The 17,547-nt window shown below is 43.7% G+C and overlaps 1 protein-coding gene across 2 annotated transcripts; it reads right to left on the bottom strand.

Annotated features, from left to right (window-relative positions):
• Positions 1-571: 571 nt before the first annotated feature.
• On the bottom strand, positions 572-12,279 carry gata2b (GATA binding protein 2b). 2 transcript variants are annotated; one of them, XM_083662021.1, is made up of 6 exons: positions 12,108-12,279; positions 11,313-11,751; positions 9,918-10,505; positions 7,481-7,626; positions 1,849-1,974; positions 572-1,263 (listed from the first exon to the last, which is right to left on the bottom strand). In XM_083662021.1, exons 2-6 carry the CDS (start codon positions 11,536-11,538, stop codon positions 970-972), a joined length of 1,380 nt encoding a protein of 459 aa, XP_083518147.1. In that variant the 5' UTR covers positions 11,539-11,751; positions 12,108-12,279; the 3' UTR covers positions 572-969. The 2 variants fall into 2 exon arrangements, with proteins under 2 accessions (XP_083518147.1, XP_083518148.1); XM_083662022.1 differs by lacking the exon at positions 12,108-12,279 and having other exon boundaries at positions 11,313-11,901.
• Positions 12,280-17,547: the final 5,268 nt, after the last annotated feature.

The following is a 17,547-nucleotide window of genomic DNA, read 5'->3' on the forward strand; positions in this document are numbered from 1 at the left end:
CAATAACCTCACTGTTCATTGGCTCTTGAGAGAACAGTGAGGCGTGGATGCAGAACAGATACGTTGTATTCATTGAACTTGGCGCGGTGCCTTTCAGGTCAGTGTGAATGGCACCGACGAAAGTGATTTTTAATAGTGCCACTCTCTGTCTCTGTTCTCATGGTGAAGACTTTAATACACACAGAGAATATCGAGTAGAGGGAGCAGATGGGATAATGAACTTTATCTCTTTATTTCTTATGAGTATAAATGTTGAACAGCTCAGAGAAAGCGCTTCAGCTAAAAAATATATTCATAATTGGGATAACAGTATCCATATTATGTTTCAGGTGATATAGTAAAAGAAAAAGGCAGTGAAAATAAATTATCTGAATAACAATAACAATAATTATAATAACAATAATTATAATAAACAGTCTCAAATTAAGATTCATAAACTTTTTTGTTTGCTTGTTTCTTTTTTGTAAATTCCTTTAAAATTGTCCATGAGCAAAAATCCAGCATCTTTTTCATTGAATTTTGTGAAGGGCATCGCTCTGTCTGAGACACCCCCCCACCCCCCCACCCCCCTTTTTCTCTCACACATTTACAATATTCACAGTTACTACAGACCGGTTCGGCACAAACCACTGCAGCTAGACGGGGGAGTAATAAGACTGTCAGGGGGATTGTTTGGAGCAGAACTAGGAGGTGCAATGACATTTCTGTGTTTAAATGTGTGTGTGTGTGCCTGGGGAAAGAAAGCGGGAAAATCCTCTCCGGTCAAAGGTACCTATAAAGAAAAGGAGCAAAAGATGTCCTCCTTCCCTCTGTTCTCCAACACACACCATTGGCATTCTCTGTCTAATGTAAAGACAGTCAAGATAAGACACACAACGTGCACGTCTTTGCATTGTACACACAGACCCTCAACCCCCCCTGTAGGTGAACCCAACATCGCTAAGCTCTACGCTTCTCTCCTGACCTCTCTCAGCCCATGGCCGTCACCATGTTAGAGTGGTGCGGGTGGTGGCTGAAGGAGGGGTGGTGTATGGGGGTGGGGGTAGGAAGCATGTGTCCCGCGTGGCTGAAGGGCGGCAAGTGGCCCATGGACATGTGGCCGGCCAGAGAGGCGGCGCTGAAGGGAGAGCTCTTGTCGTGCATGCACTTGGAGAACTCCTCGTAGCCGTCGCTGCACCGCTGTTTGCTCTTTTTCGACTTGTTGGACATCTTGCGGTTGCGCGTCTGAATCCCCTCCTTCTTCATGGTCAGCGGCCGGTTCACCTGTTCAGAGAGGGAGGACGTGAGGATGTGAGTGAGCGGGGCTATAGGGTTTTTAGAGAGGCCTTTTCTCTTCATTGCCTCTATGATAAGTGCGAGGAATGCATGCATCCGTATGTGGTCAAATACTAAACGCCAGAAAGAACGTGCGACATCTGACTTCTTTTCGTTGCGGTCAATCGTTAAAAAAAAAATCTGCATTCCTTGTACCTATACTCTATTTCGATGCCTCCAATGCTAACGCTATTCATGCAGAGAGGCTGACCCTCATTGAAACAGAGGCAGTTCCACTCAACAACAGTCCCACCATTGTGATTCCCAAGGGGATTACGCCTACCATGGAAACAATAAGCACAAAGAAAGAAAACACCCAACGAGTCCAACAGTGTCTGAGAGCAAAGCACATGCACCCCCACCCCTCTCCCCCACCTCACCCAACCCCACCCCACCCAACTCTCTCTCTCTCTCTCTCTCTCTCCTTTCTGCCTCTCTTATCCCCCGACAATCGATGTAACCTGCCTGCTTCCCGTCTACTTGACCCTGCCGGCGTCGTGCGGCCCAACGTGCGACCGTCCGTCAAAGACTTACATTATGCAGCTTGTAGTAGAGGCCGCAGGCGTTGCACACCGGGTCTCCATTTGCATTGCGCCGCCACAGTGTGGTGGTGGTCGTCTGACAGTTAGCACAACAGGTGCCTGCTCGCCTGGCGGCAGACTGCACAGAGACAACAAGCAGGCCGTTAGGGAGAATCCAGCAGCACAAGCAGGCACAATACAGTGTGGATCAAGCAGGCACAATACAGTGTGGATCTGTAGCACATCAAGCAGGCACAATACAGTGTGGATCTGTAGCACATCAAGCAGGCACAATACAGTGTGGATCTGCAGCACATCAAGCAGGCACAATACAGTGTGGATCTGTAGCACATCAAGCAGGCACAATACAGTGTGGATCTGCAGCACATCAAGCAGGCACAATACAGTGTGGATCTGTAGCACATCAAGCAGGCACAATACAGTGTGGATCTGCAGCACATCAAGCAGGCACAATACAGTGTGGATCTGCAGCACATCAAGCAGGCACAATACAGTGTGGATCTGTAGCACAAGCAGGCACAATACAGTGTGGATCTGTAGCACAAGCAGGCACAATACAGTGTGGATCTTCAGCACATCAAGCAGGCACAATACAGTGTGGATCTGTAGCACAAGCAGGCACAATACAGTGTGGATCTGTAGCACATCAAGCAGGCACAATACAGTGTGGATCTGTAGCACAAGCAGGCACAATACAGTGTGGATCTGTAGCACAAGCAGGCACAATACAGTGTGGATCTGTAGCACATCAAGCAGGCACAATACAGTGTGGATCTGTAGCACAAGCAGGCACAATACAGTGTGGATCTGCAGCACAAGCAGGCACAATACAGTGTGGATCTGTAGCACATCAAGCAGGCACAATACAGTGTGGATCTGTAGCACAAGCAGGCACAATACATTGTGGATCTGTAGCACAAGCAGGCACAATACATTGTGGATCTGTAGCACAAGCAGGCACAATACATTGTGGATCTGTAGCACAAGCAGGCACAATACAGTGTGGATCCAGCAGCACATCAAGCAGGCACAATACAGTGTGGATCTGTAGCACATCAAGCAGGCACAATACAGTGTGGATCTGCAGCACATCAAGCAGGCACAATACAGTGTGGATCTGTAGCACATCAAGCAGGCACAATACAGTGTGGATCTGTAGCACATCAAGCAGGCACAATACAGTGTGGATCTGTAGCACAAGCAGGCACAATACAGTGTAGATCCAGCAGCACATCAAGCAGGCACAATACAGTGTGGATCCAGCAGCACATCAAGCAGGCACAATACAGTGTGGATCCAGCAGCACATCAAGCAGGCACAATACAGTGTAGATCTGTAGCACAAGCAGGCACAATACAGTGTAGATCTGTAGCACAAGCAGGCACAATACAGTGTGGATCTGTAGCACATCAAGCAGGCACAATACAGTGTGGATCTGTAGCACATCAAGCAGGCACAATACAGTGTGGATCTGTAGCACAAGCAGGCACAATACAGTGTGGATCTGTAGCACAAGCAGGCACAATACAGTGTGGATCTGTAGCACATCAAGCAGGCACAATACATTGTGGATCTGCAGCACATCAAGCAGGCACAATACAGTGTGGATCTGCAGCACATCAAGCAGGCACAATACATTGTGGATCTGCAGCACATCAAGCAGGCACAATACATTGTGGATCTGCAGCACATCAAGCAGGCACAATACAGTGTAGATCTGCAGCACATCAAGCAGGCACAATACAGTGTGGATCTGTAGCACATCAAGCAGGCACAATACAGTGTAGATCTGTAGCACAAGCAGGCACAATACAGTGTAGATCTGTAGCACAAGCAGGCACAATACAGTGTGGATCTGTAGCACAAGCAGGCACAATACAGTGTGGATCTGTAGCACATAAAGCAGGCACAATACAGTGTAGATCTGCAGCACATCAAGCAGGCACAATACAGTGTAGATCTGTAGCACAAGCAGGCACAATACAGTGTGGATCTGTAGCACAAGCAGGCACAATACAGTGTGGATCTGCAGCACATCAAGCAGGCACAATACAGTGTGGATCTGCAGCACAAGCAGGCACAATACAGTGTGGATCTGCAGCACATCAAGCAGGCACAATACAGTGTGGATCTGTAGCACATCAAGCAGGCACAATACAGTGTGGATCTGTAGCACAAGCAGGCACAATACATTGTGGATCTGCAGCACATTAAGCAGGCACAATACAGTGTGGATCTGTAGCACAAGCAGGCACAATACATTGTGGATCTGCAGCACATCAAGCAGGCACAATACAGTGTGGATCTGTAGCACAAGCAGGCACAATACATTGTGGATCTGCAGCACATCAAGCAGGCACAATACAGTGTGGATCTGTAGCACATCAAGCAGGCACAATACAGTGTGGATCTGTAGCACATCAAGCAGGCACAATACAGTGTAGATCTGTAGCACATCAAGCAGGCACAATACAGTGTGGATCTGTAGCACATCAAGCAGGCACAATACAGTGTGGATCTGTAGCACATCAAGCAGGCACAATACAGTGTGGATCTGTAGCACAAGCAGGCACAATACAGTGTGGATCTGTAGCACATCAAGCAGGCACAATACAGTGTAGATCTGTAGCACATCAAGCAGGCACAATACAGTGTGGATCTGTAGCACAAGCAGGCACAATACAGTGTAGATCTGTAGCACATCAAGCAGGCACAATACAGTGTAGATCTGCAGCACATCAAGCAGGCACAATACAGTGTAGATCTGCAGCACAAGCAGGCACAATACAGTGTGGATCTGTAGCACATCAAGCAGGCACAATACAGTGTAGATCTGCAGCACAAGCAGGCACAATACAGTGTAGATCTGCAGCACATCAAGCAGGCACAATACAGTGTGGATCTGTAGCACATCAAGCAGGCACAATACAGTGTGGATCTGTAGCACAAGCAGGCACAATACAGTGTGGATCTGTAGCACAAGCAGGCACAATACAGTGTAGATCTGTAGCACATCAAGCAGGCACAATACAGTGTGGATCTGTAGCACATCAAGCAGGCACAATACAGTGTGGATCTGTAGCACATCAAGCAGGCACAATACAGTGTAGATCTGCAGGCCGGGGTAAAACAAATATTATTGATATAGACCTAATTTTATTTCTATTGCAGTATGGTTATGTGCAAAGTATTTATTAGTGGGAATGCGTGTCTCATTGATTTAAACAGTTCATGAAACGTTGGATTTGAGAGTTTTTCTTCACTAAAGATAGCCTTCACCAGAAGAGGGTTTAAATCAAACGTGAATAAACAAAAACATCTCATGGATAAAGGTACAGTACACCCATTTGTTGTTTCAGACACTCTAATCACAAAGGTCGTCCCTCGGCTAGTTTGCGATCATGAGAATAAACGTTACAGCCATGCAGGCCAAGAAACCCTCTGGAGCCCAGACAGCCACAGTCTCATCATGTGACGTCATTACCAATGGATTCTGCACACTTCATATCACATGCTTGCAAGTTAGCTATAGGCCTATTCCCACTACAGGAAAATCATTTGCCCCCCTCAGTCAAAATGGTTCGATAAATGAATGATCTGAATAAACATGAAAGCCATACGTGCAGAATTACGTTGCATAATTAAGTTTGAAGTCAAGAAGCTTCTGACACTCACCAGGACATAATAGCCTAAATTATCTCTCTCTCTCTCTCTCTCTCCCTCTCCCCCACTATGCTGTAGTGTAGGCTACTCCTATGTCAGGGATGGACAGCTTGACCACTGAAAAGCGAGGTCTGCACTGAGCCTATAGTTAGCGGGCCACGGGAGGAAACAGGCGCTGGCCCCTCTGCTTTATCTGGACTGGTCAGATATCCGGAGAGGAAACAACTGGAAGGCTGCTGCCACTGAGAGCCTCCAGCCCCAGCCGAGCCATGCGGAAACCCACACTAATATATGGCCATATAGCCAATGTTATTGTAGCTGAAACAGGCTGAAATATATGTTGCCTAGATATTCATGTATTTGGGTATAAGCAGATATATAGCCTACTGAACATACGGTATACTGTAAAATAACCACAGTTATTTATGAAATGTAGTCTATGTAGGCCTATGACATTTCCATGTCCCTATATATGTCGAATGGATTCATCTGATGTAGACTTTAATGTCTATATTAGTCTACATCAGATACCCTAAAATGTAAATCCATCCTATAAGCCTATAGATAGGCAATAGACTATATAGGCTATCGATAGGCCCACGTGCATGAAAAATTGACATGGTTATCCATGGTTGAATCTGTGTTCGGTTAATGTCTAGACCCCCCCCCCCCTATCTATTAACATCTGTTTTGCTCACCATAAGGCTAGAGTCTCCTGTTCTCACTAGCTTATCCAGTCAAGGCAAAGAGCTTCAAAGTAGCTCATGACATTCTGTCATCGGTAGTAAGAAAAATTTGCTTTTTATTCACCCACATTTTTTTAAAGGTTGACCGCCACATCCCTCCAGATTTCTTAGGAATGGCTCAGCTCATTTAAAACATTTCACAAAGGCTATGTGGCCAACACCCAACAATTAGTCTACTACTGATTTAGCCTAGTGATTCAAAAAGTCTTCATTTCACCACTGCCTCCTACTACAAAGGGCACCAAACGCCAGTGCTGGGGGGCTTACAATTCATTACTTAAGTGTTGTAGGCCTATTCATGTTATAGCGTTAGTGTTATGTAAACATTGCTATAGGCCTATACTTATTATTATATGAATTGATGAATATATGAAATGATAATGTAGCATAAGTTAAATTAAAGATTAAATCCTAAATGTTTTAAAGGCCCTATAATAGACTACTGGTGAGATTTAAGTGGCTCAACGTATTTAACTCAAATCAAACGTCATAGTCTAAAACTTTGACATACAGCTTACTGTTACTCATTTTAACCCATGAAGCTGCTGCTATTTAATTCCTGAATGATGACTTACATCTAGATGTCTTAAAGCTGAAAGTGCCCAACACAGTACTGTATCTGTGGCAAGCCTGGTCTGGATCTACCTCTGACCTACTGCCCAGAACAGGGAAACATAACATATCACTGATGTTTAAAATGAGTTCATGGTATAGGAAAATAATACCGTTTCTGACATTAGCCACCTCTAAAGACACTCTGCTCCTGTCTCCACTCAGTGACACAGAACACTGTCCGCTGCACATAACGTCAGGATCAAAACAAGCATGTTGTTTACACCGCTCGCTTTAGCAGGGAGAAAGATGTGGTGCCGTACACACAGCAGCCTGTGACCTACAAACTGTCAGCGAGCCACTGTGTTGTTTTGAGGGATGGTGTGGATGGTGTGCTGCTTCCCGCTATCTATGACAGTATCAGGAGTAACAGTAATAATGATAACAGAAACAACACAGATAGCCCCACTCTGCTAACAGCCTGCACTGAAGGAGCACGGGGTGAGCCAGGAACACAATTCCAGGAAACTGATTGGGAAAATATAACTTTCCTGGAATTGTGACCCCCCCACCCCCCTCCACCTTGCACTCTTTTTATTTACCCCCCCCCCCCCCACACCCCCTTTCCCCCCCACCCCCCCTCCTCTGTAATAGGGGACTCACCAGCCTGCGTTTGGGTTTGATGAGTGGTCTGTTCTGGCCGTTCATCTTGTGGTACAGCCCGCAGGCGTTGCACAGGTAGTGTCCGGTGCCGTCGCGTCTCCACAGGGGCGTAGAGGTGGCTCCACAGTTCACACACTCTCTGCCCTCTGAGCAGCACAGAGGAGGACACATTTGTTATGAACACATTTGTAAAGTTATAATTTGTTTTGTCACACTTGTGTAATGTCATGTTAAAGCATTTATGATCAACTAAGGTATTGCCTGATATTGTGATGTAAAGGTGTCGTTTTGGCTGTCATTCAAACAGGAATGAGATTGACGGTTTTCTGTTTGAGCTTCTTTGCTAATTGGTTCAGCAACGTGCGTGGCATTTCAAACAAATCTCATGAAGCTTGCTCACTGACTCTTGGTTGTTTGTGACAGCAGAGACACAGGTCTGAGGACTGGTGTAACAGAGAGAGATTCAAAGTCATGATGATGAACAGAACCACAAAAGCACATAAAGGAACTACGAGCCCCAGAGTTTCTGCAGTGCCAGTGGCCAGCAATACAACCGCTCCAGCCTGTCAGTCCCAGTTTATCAATTCATCACTGAGTTTGTGTCTTTATCCTGAACAGTGTGTTGCACCTGCACCTGTGAACTAGCTTAGCTTGATGATGTAGATTGTAGAATATGGATTTTTTTTTTATCAACATATAGAGATTTCCCATTTTGTTGAATAAATGTTGTTGATTAAATGAATATAGTTGAGTGCCTATACCAACAAGCAGTAATGTAGTTATGAAAAGATGAGCAAAATATGCCACCATTATCATAAGACAAACAGCTAACAAAAATCACTTAAGTTATCTGAAAATCCTTATTTTATAACTGCATTCATTTGACGCAACTTTCAATGACCCAGGCTCAATGTGTCACAGTCTAAAAAAAATAGTGCATTTTTCTACAAATAAAATTAAAAAAAAAGGTAAAAAAAAAAAGGCATAGGCTACGGTTCACCCAGCACTGCATCCCTGATCATTTTAATAAACATGTTAAAGACTGTTGCTTAGGCTTGTTCTGCAGAGAGAGGCTGCCAGCTGAAGTTGGAGGCTCTGTCTGCAGCAGTCGTCAAATAACAGGCGGGACAATGTGTGAATGTATTATGTAACACAGAAGCGACTCCTAGCCTAAATACTGAGCTTTGGGCTGTATAGCGCCCGGCCCGCGGAGCTTCTTTTCACACCTTTGGGCTGGAGCCAGCTCACTATTCTGCTCAGGCGTAATTGAGTCACGGTTAACAAAAGAGGATTATTATAGCCGATAAAGTCTCGCTCTGTTGGAGAATAGTCGAGTGCACGCTTGGCCTCTGAAGCCATTTAATGGAAGAAGAGGGGAAAAAACATTTTGATTAGGCTAAATTAATTATTAGTATTAGTATTAGTATTATTATTATTATTATTATTATTATTGTTGTCGCATAATTTATACAATAATGACACAAATCACAGTCTGCAAACTGCATGGTGTTTGTAGGCTACGTTTAACGTCATATTATATTTTCGATGCAAAGTAGCCTAATCAAACAGTAGCCTATAAAGTAGCTATGTTACCCAGTTGGAATAGCCTATAGGCTAAATTCAAACATTTTGAGCAGGTAATGGCTAACGGAATACAAACACAATTTGCCTAAAACAAAAACATTTTCTTTCTATATTGTGCTATTTTTAGTGGCAGGGCTATTATTCTTTTTGAAATTCAGATTTGCAGAAAAGCGTTTCTTTCATTACTTTATTAGCTCAGTAACATCATCACAATTAATTCTGATAAGAAGAATTCTTCTAAATCCCCATCACATCACCAAATAACCTTTGTTATTGTCCGTTGTTTTTTGTTGGTTTGTTTTTCATATTTAATTATATATATAGCCTATATATATATATAGCCTATATATATGCTTCATTTCACAGCAAAATATAAGTCCCTACAGAAATAATATTGGGATATTATGGGACATTGGGAATGAGATGCCATAGAAATTTGAAAAAATAAGGTCACTATATTAGGTAAACAGTCCCTATAAGCAATATCCTATACTCCTATAGCAATATGGTGATGCCATTGCAGATAAGAAGGTATAAGTCAAGACCCCCCCCCCCCCCCCCCCCACACCCGGCCCAACACACACACACTCACTTCGGACACCGAAATAAAAGCCATTGAATTGCCCAGCCTAATTTATCCTCAGACATCCCCACATACTATAGCAATATTAATATTAACGTGTCATTGGGAGACTAAAAACACCACAAAGCAGAATAGGTCACTAAATTCACTGTTACTCAATAGTCTAGGCTACTGTAAATCCCTGTAGGAATATTGCAGCAATACGTTTTTGTTGTTTTTGTTTTTTGTTTTTGTTTTGTTTTTTTGTTTGTGTATTCCCACGAGACTCACCGGAGCAGGACCGTGTTTTGCTCTTGCACTTGGATGTGAAGCTGGATGAGGCTCCTAGAAGGCTGCCTGGGTGGAAGAGGCTGCCGCCGTACTCATGGGCGGGGAGCGAGTAGGTGGGGTAGGTCGGTATGGGGTGGTGGGTGGACGGCGTCTGAGCGCTCATGGAGGCCAGGCTACTCCTCAGCGGACTGCAGCCCTCCATCTTCATCCCCTCTGATAACGACACTTGGTATTTGATAGATTCCTTCTCGTCCATTCTGGTGGACGAGGGAGACGCGGCCCCCGGGTCTGGCGATACGTCCTTGGGTGGGGTGGGCGGGAAAGTGTACAGATGGGGACTGGAGTGGGACGGCGGCGTTAACGAAGACGCGGAGGCCGCGTTGGAGTTGCTGCTGCACGGGTAGACGGCGGAGAGGCCTCCCGGAGAGCCAGGGCCAGCCGGGTGCTGGTGCAGGGTGGGCTTGCTGAAGGGGCTGACGGCCCATGCGTTGTGATGGTGGGCCGACAGGGCCGCTTTCCCGCTGTCTAACCAGGAGATCCCCGGGCTGTGGATGAGATGAGGTCGGCAAACCTGAGTCCCCAGACGAGCTGTGAAACAATCCAACAGCACCATTTTATTATGGAGGGTATACTTCAGCATTTATCCTACACCATGTTTTTGTTTTGTGTGTTCTGTGTGGCCTGCATTTTACATGGAAGTTTGAATGTAAAAATAGACGCAACTTGCTGATTCCAGCCTATATCTCTGTCACATCAATGTCATGCAAAGCAGAGTGGGTCTGATTTAAATGAGTTTACTATAAATTAAAAGAATGGAACTAAGTTATTAAATGAAATTATTTTCTCCTCTAAAACATGCATTTATTTATTTATCATCTCAGTCAAATGTTTGCACAAAGGTGCGTTTTGAGTTCAATATCACGTTTGACTCATGGCTGAATGTCTTTTAACGTTGAGTAACAATCAGTCTAAAATCTGAAGATCCTACAAACATGTGACGACAAACTATAATAAACAAAACAATGTAGCCTATCTATTATCTGCAGGTTGATGCGCAAATTTGGCTGTGAGGAAAATAATCACAATTTAACATTTCAAACAGCAGAGACCTGTCAGATCCACAGCTGATGAGGGCTAAATATTGTGATGAAGTGGTGGGGCACTATATGCTAATAACTATAATTATAGGGAGCAATAGCCTAATTCGTGCTCACGTGTATAACAACCCAGTAACTCGCATCATTTTGATACTAACCCATAAACCTAATATTAAGGTATGAATGATAGCCTAAATATTTAGGTAGCCTAGCCTAATGTGCAAACTCTATCCCGCAGATGAAAACATTGCGTATACTGACTGAGTGGAGCTGGCTTTGCCCTCCCATATGATCTTACCGTGGGCTTGGCTGTAGGAGACTCTGGCCCTGGCGGAGTTATGGTAGTACGGGTTTCCCTGTGAATCCAGGTGATTAAAGAAAACGTCCACTTCATCCGGAGGCAGCAGCTGGGCCGTGGGCTCCATGTAGTTGTGCCCCAGGCCGGGATGGTGAGAGTCCGGGTGTTGTCCGTTCAGCACGGCGTGGTGATGCATCCACCGGGGCTGATCAGCCGCCACATCCATCTCTGCGCGTCTCCTGGCACGGTTTATAGATTCAGGAACTATCCAGGGAAACGATACAGGATATAGCCACAAATATTAGCCTGCCTCCTGTGTCCTTTTCACGAGATTCTCGCACTGTCAAATGGAAAGCGGAATACTACTGCTTTCTTTCCTCGGATTTAATCTCCTGTGTCTCTGTCTCCTGGACATTGAGTCGTGTTTGACACTGGAAACCTGTAACAAGCAAACATCAGATGTTAATATTTTAGAGGCAGAGGTGTTGCGCAGCTCGCTATCTATTTTGTAACCACTCAGTCCTCTAAACGCAGATCTGAGTGCAGCCTTGCTCCTTTCTAGGTGCAGAGCGCAAGTGATGCATGGAGTGATGCGACTTACGATGATGAACTAATCATCCCCACCCACCATTTACCCCCTAAATTTAATCACTCCGTCCATACTCCTCCTCTTCCTCCTCCTCCTCAACGAATACAAGCATTAACCCGCACGCATTCCCCCCCGCCCCCCCCCCCTCCCCAACGCGAACATCAAGTAATAATTTATGCGTAATTACGCACTGTTATATACCCTACCTTGCAACTGTTATTGTATCCACACAACATACGATTTGGTTTAGGCTTCTTAGGAAGATTGCTTCCTCGTTTTCAGAGTCCAAATTCTGCAGGATCTCAATAATTTTCGGCGCTGGGTTTGTGGTTGCCTGCTGCGTAAACTCCGTCCACGGGCACCAAAGCAACACGTAACTGCAATGTTAATGTGGCTGCAGCGCCGGGGCCAGGCATGTCATGCGTGTAGGGCGGAGTCTTAAATAAAGCTCTCTGCCACAGCCAATTGGACACCGCCCCTGCCAACCTCCAGGCTCCAGGCCAACACCCCCTAACCAAAAAATCACTATGACATGCCTTTAATATTAATATAAAGGCTGTGCCACTCAGGCGTTATTTCGTGAATTTGGTGTGTTTTGTGGTATTTTTTATTTTCCATGCACCATAATATGCATAAAGGAACTTAACGTTTTGCTGTGATATTAAATGTCATTTTGGACCAATGTTCTAATTGGCATCCCTGGACAGTCCAGGCATGCCAATTTATTTATCAGGCCCATCCATCATTTTGTCCAGGCTGGACACATGATGGATAGGCCTGGTAAATAAATTAGACGGTAAAGTGAAACTCGTCGTTTAAGCAAAATTTACTTGATTAAAAGTGCTTCGCCACTATATGTAAACTCACCAGCAGTCAAAGTAAGCCATATTATGCCCTCATGCCAGTCTATATGTTCCATCCTCATTGCATCATTCAATCTCTGTAGATCTGGCTAATGGGGACGATGGTTCATTGATTATTCTTGCTCTTGTTCCTAAAGTTGTATACCTCTGATGGATTACATGCTTTATCCAACAAGGAAACTTTGCCATGCAAGGAATGTTTGCTTGCTAAATCTAGTTGACTATTTTCTTTGATGTGTTGTGTAGCTAGAGTAGCCAAATGTTCCCTATATCTCAGACTGATTAAATGCATACATGCTTCATTCCTATTGCCCTGAGTCTGTGAAAGCTTTGAAGCAAACTTGACTGAGCAGCGTGTTTGTGTAGCTATATAGCCTGACCCGCAGGATTGTCTGTTTATAGCTTTGTTTGTTTGATTGTATAATGGACATACTAGTCGGGTTTCAAGACACATGTGACATTGTTGCAGTGATGAGCCCACATTAACCTGTGCGTAAAATGTAGGCTACATTACCTGTGCGTAAAATGCACATTACCTGTGCGTAAAATGTACCTGTGCGTAAAATGTTCCAAGAATCGAAATAATTTAAGGTGGTTCACTCCAGGCACATCAGTTTAAAGATAATACACCATAGTTGTAAATCACTCCTCCTCCGCCGCCCCCCTCCCTCGCTCGCTCGCTCGCTCGCTCTCTCTCTCCCGTATGATTGGCAGACAATAATTGGAGAGGGAACGCGCAGCCCTGACCGGCCAACACTGCCGCCTGCTTGACGCCGTTTCCTGACGTCAGTGCATCTTAGAGCAGAAAATATCTGATCAGGAAATGAACTTTTTCTAACACGGAGGGACCGAGAGAGAGACACGGGGTTGCCCGGGACCAGCTCCAGTCCCAGTGGATGAACTCGAGGAAGGACACTGGGAGACGACTGCAACTGATATTTACACTGGCAGCATTAATAATATATAAAGTAGCTACATTATGTTGACCATTGCTGTGATTTCAGAGAATACTGACAGCACTGAGCGTTTATTTAAACGCAAATATGGATTGAATTGGATTAAATTAGATCAGAGACAACTAATGTCCTCAATGAAGCAACTCCCAAACACTGCAGCGGGGGGAAAAAATCACTCGATCACATCGCATGTCTAAAGCCTGACAGTCAAAAGTCTCCAGTTGGACTGCCTCATTTGAAACCTATTGTCCTATAAAGGCTAAATTATGACGCAAAATCTCAAGGAAAGCAAATCGAAAGCAAATTAACTTCACGCCAGTGTGTGTGTGTGTGTGTGTGTGTGTGTGTGTGTGTGTGTGTGTGTGTGTGTGTGTGTGTGTGTGTGTGTGTGTGTGTGTGTGCGTGTGCGTGCGTGCGTGCGTGCGTGGTGAGAGAGGGAGGGGGGCTTAACCAGTGAGTTTGCTACATGGTCATTTGAGATTGTCCAGTGTTTGTTCAGCCACAAGTATAAATCATCGAATAAATAAATAATGATGATGATGATGATGATGATGATGATGGTGGTGGTGGTGCTTAACAGTTATCTGTAGCCAGTATCTGTATGCTCAGCTATAGAAAAATAACGGAATTAAAATAATGTAATAACAAACAAGATCATGAGGGATGAGGTCAACTGAACAGCCGGGAGATGCATATCCCACTGAGCTGACATACACCTGTATTCCCCTTTACGACTTGGATCACTAGAAAACTCATCTCATTTCCTGCAAAAACCGGGCAGCTATGCATATGCAATTATTATTTTAGAAGCAATTGAACAATTATCAAAGTGTCGTTTATATGTAGCAGCAGCAAATACACACACACACACACACACACACACACACACACACACACACACACACACACACACACACACACACACACACAGAGGTGCCGATATAGGTTGAACTTGGGACATAGGCTTCACCCGCATTCTTTCTTTTTCTTTTGGGTGCATTGGTTGGTTATGGCAGACGGAGATTGCAGAAGATGTAATTTTTTTCTAAATATTAGTCTATCTCTATCTAGATTCTAGGCATATCTATCGATCTATCTATCTATCTATCGATCTACATTATCTAATCTATCTATCTATCTATATTTCCACAGTAGGCCTATACGATATGCCATTAATTGCATGCCTTGTGCCAATGTGCAAAGCCATGATGAAAACAGGATGTTTACTATAATTTTTATTTTATTTTATTTGTTGACTTATTTTAGACAGACATTCGGGGGGAGACAAAAGTATCAACTATCCATCTTTATTTTTGCCGAGATAAACAATCCTTTTCAAGCAGGATTATATTAAACGAAATATACTGTGCAGACTAAGAAAGCAGAACATATAGCGTGTGTGCCAATATTAGAGCTCATCAGCATGATAATGTGGAAATACACATGCTTGGAGTGTGAGCCCTTTTGATCTGCTGTGGCGATAAAAGCTTATCAACGCCAAACATCCACTTCCATTTTAGGATTTGACATTAATTCAATCCGCCCATACTGCTGCTTTTCTCCGCTGCTGCTCCTCACACAGGCTCAGGAGAGAGAGGTCGCAGCCTGATTTAGCTCAGAGAATCACAATAGGCCTATACTGTTGAAAAGGAAGTGTTTAGCTAATAACAATAACAAATAATAAAACTCCGTGTAATGGGCTACAATATAGCCTGCTAAAAAATGACAATAGCCAAACATGGAGTCAATATGCCAATATAGAGTAGGCCTAAAGACAAAATGTTGTCTTTAGATTATCATGATTATTGTGTTATTGTCATTATTCCCTTTCTTCTTCTTATTAGGTATATAGGCCTATATGGTGGTGTTGTTGCTGCGCTGATGCTGATATATTTTTTATTGTTGTTATTTGCTATTATTTGTTTCTTTTATCATCATTGACATTATTCTATATTATTATTATTATTATTATTATTATTATACATTCACATGATCAGTGGCCAATCAAAAATTAAACAAATTTGTTGCACTCATTGAGCACTTATGAAGCCTGTGCATTTATGTTCGTGGTGTATGTGTGCGTGCGTATTTGAAAGAGAGAGAGAGAGAGAGAGGGGGGGGGGGTTGGTGAAGAGAAATCCAATGCTCTGTGGATCCTTGGGTCCCTGTGATTATAAGCCATCCCGGGGTAATTTTTCATCGGTGCTGGCTAATCTTTGTTCTTTGTGAAGATAATAAATAGCCTAATCGTTATCAGCGAGCTGCTGGAGGTGTCGGGGAGAATGGGGGCCGATCGGCCCGGGAAATAGGCTCCAAAGTGCCGCGGAATAAATGGCATTTCTTATCTCACTCTGCCAGATTATCGCCGCCTTTTCAAACTCGCACAACAAATACATCCAATGCAGGGGATGCATCATTTACTGCAGAGATCTCTCTGAATGATAGATAGATAAAGGGGGCGGGGCGCCGGGAAGAGGGGAATATTATTTACAAGTTTAATGTTGTGCATGTGCAAAGTCTTGATTCTGTGTATTTGGGCATCATAAATACAGCTCTCTCTTCCATTATTTTGGGGTTATCTGTGGGGCCATCTGAGGTTCCGGGTCTTTGTTGTGGTACCACGCAGCTTATTTCTTTCATGTTGGATTTTACTGGATAGACACAGCCCGTAGGGAGAACATATTTTGAATAACGTTCAATGAAGATATTTGGAAATAATAGCAAATATAAAAGCGACTTTAAAATGGTTGTTGTTGTTTTTTTTAACTGTATCCTATCAATTGCTTTTGTTGTGAAGCAGGGCACTCTTTACTGATTGGCCAACTTCTGAAAAAAATAGATAATAATATAATATAATATTAAAAGAAAACATGAAAATGATCCAGTCCATGCACATAGTATTATAAAAAATAATTTATTTGTCATTTCTAGTTTATAGAATTAGACCAAGTCATGGCAAACTAATAGGGCCTATAAAGGATTGAAATTAAAAACACATATGAATGACACCTGCAAGTGGCCCATATAGCCTAGCTGTTCACACAAGGACTGCAAGTTCTGTCTAAGAATAGTAAAAAAATAAAAAACATAATGGTGAGCTGTAGTTACATTCTTCGGGCAAATGTTTGGAAAAAAGGAGACAGAGGGGGAAAAGGGGGGGGGGGGGGGAGAGGACCATATTTACTGCAGCACTATAGGCTCTGAGCATGTGAGTGACCATGCAGCCACTGCAGAAAAGGTATTTTTCCAATATACAAACTGGATGATGCTTAATAACCTGGCAGCTCCAGCAGCCTGGGTGCTGCTGATGGTCTCCAGGGTAACAGCGATAACAGCGCACTCATTTTCCATATCTTACATTCTATTATATTCAAGGATTAGTTCTCCTTCCAGAAAGGTCAAATACAAAGTCATCCAACCAGGAGTGCTCCTCCCCCTTTCCCCTATAGTGACAGAGCGTTTTCATTTCTCCATTGTACCAGTGTGATGACCTTTGCTGACATCCTTTGATAGATGCAATCCTGGCCTAGCTGCAGGTCTCCCCCAGAGAGAGAGAAAGAGAGAGAAAACAGATTTTTACTCTGGTTCAGTCTCTTATTTACCTATAGCCGTTATGGCCAGCAATTCTCAAGGGCTTTTCATATATGCTACATACATACATGCATGCATGCATACGTACATACATACATACATACATACATACTGTACGTACATACATACTGTACATACATACAGACAGACAGACAGACAGACAGACAGACGTACATACGGTACATACCATACCGTACATCCATACATTCACTAATTGTGTTAATTTCATGTCAATG

This window comes from Poromitra crassiceps (assembly GCF_964638095.1).
Source record: "Poromitra crassiceps genome assembly, chromosome: 27".
NCBI lineage: Eukaryota > Metazoa > Chordata > Actinopteri > Beryciformes > Melamphaidae > Poromitra > Poromitra crassiceps.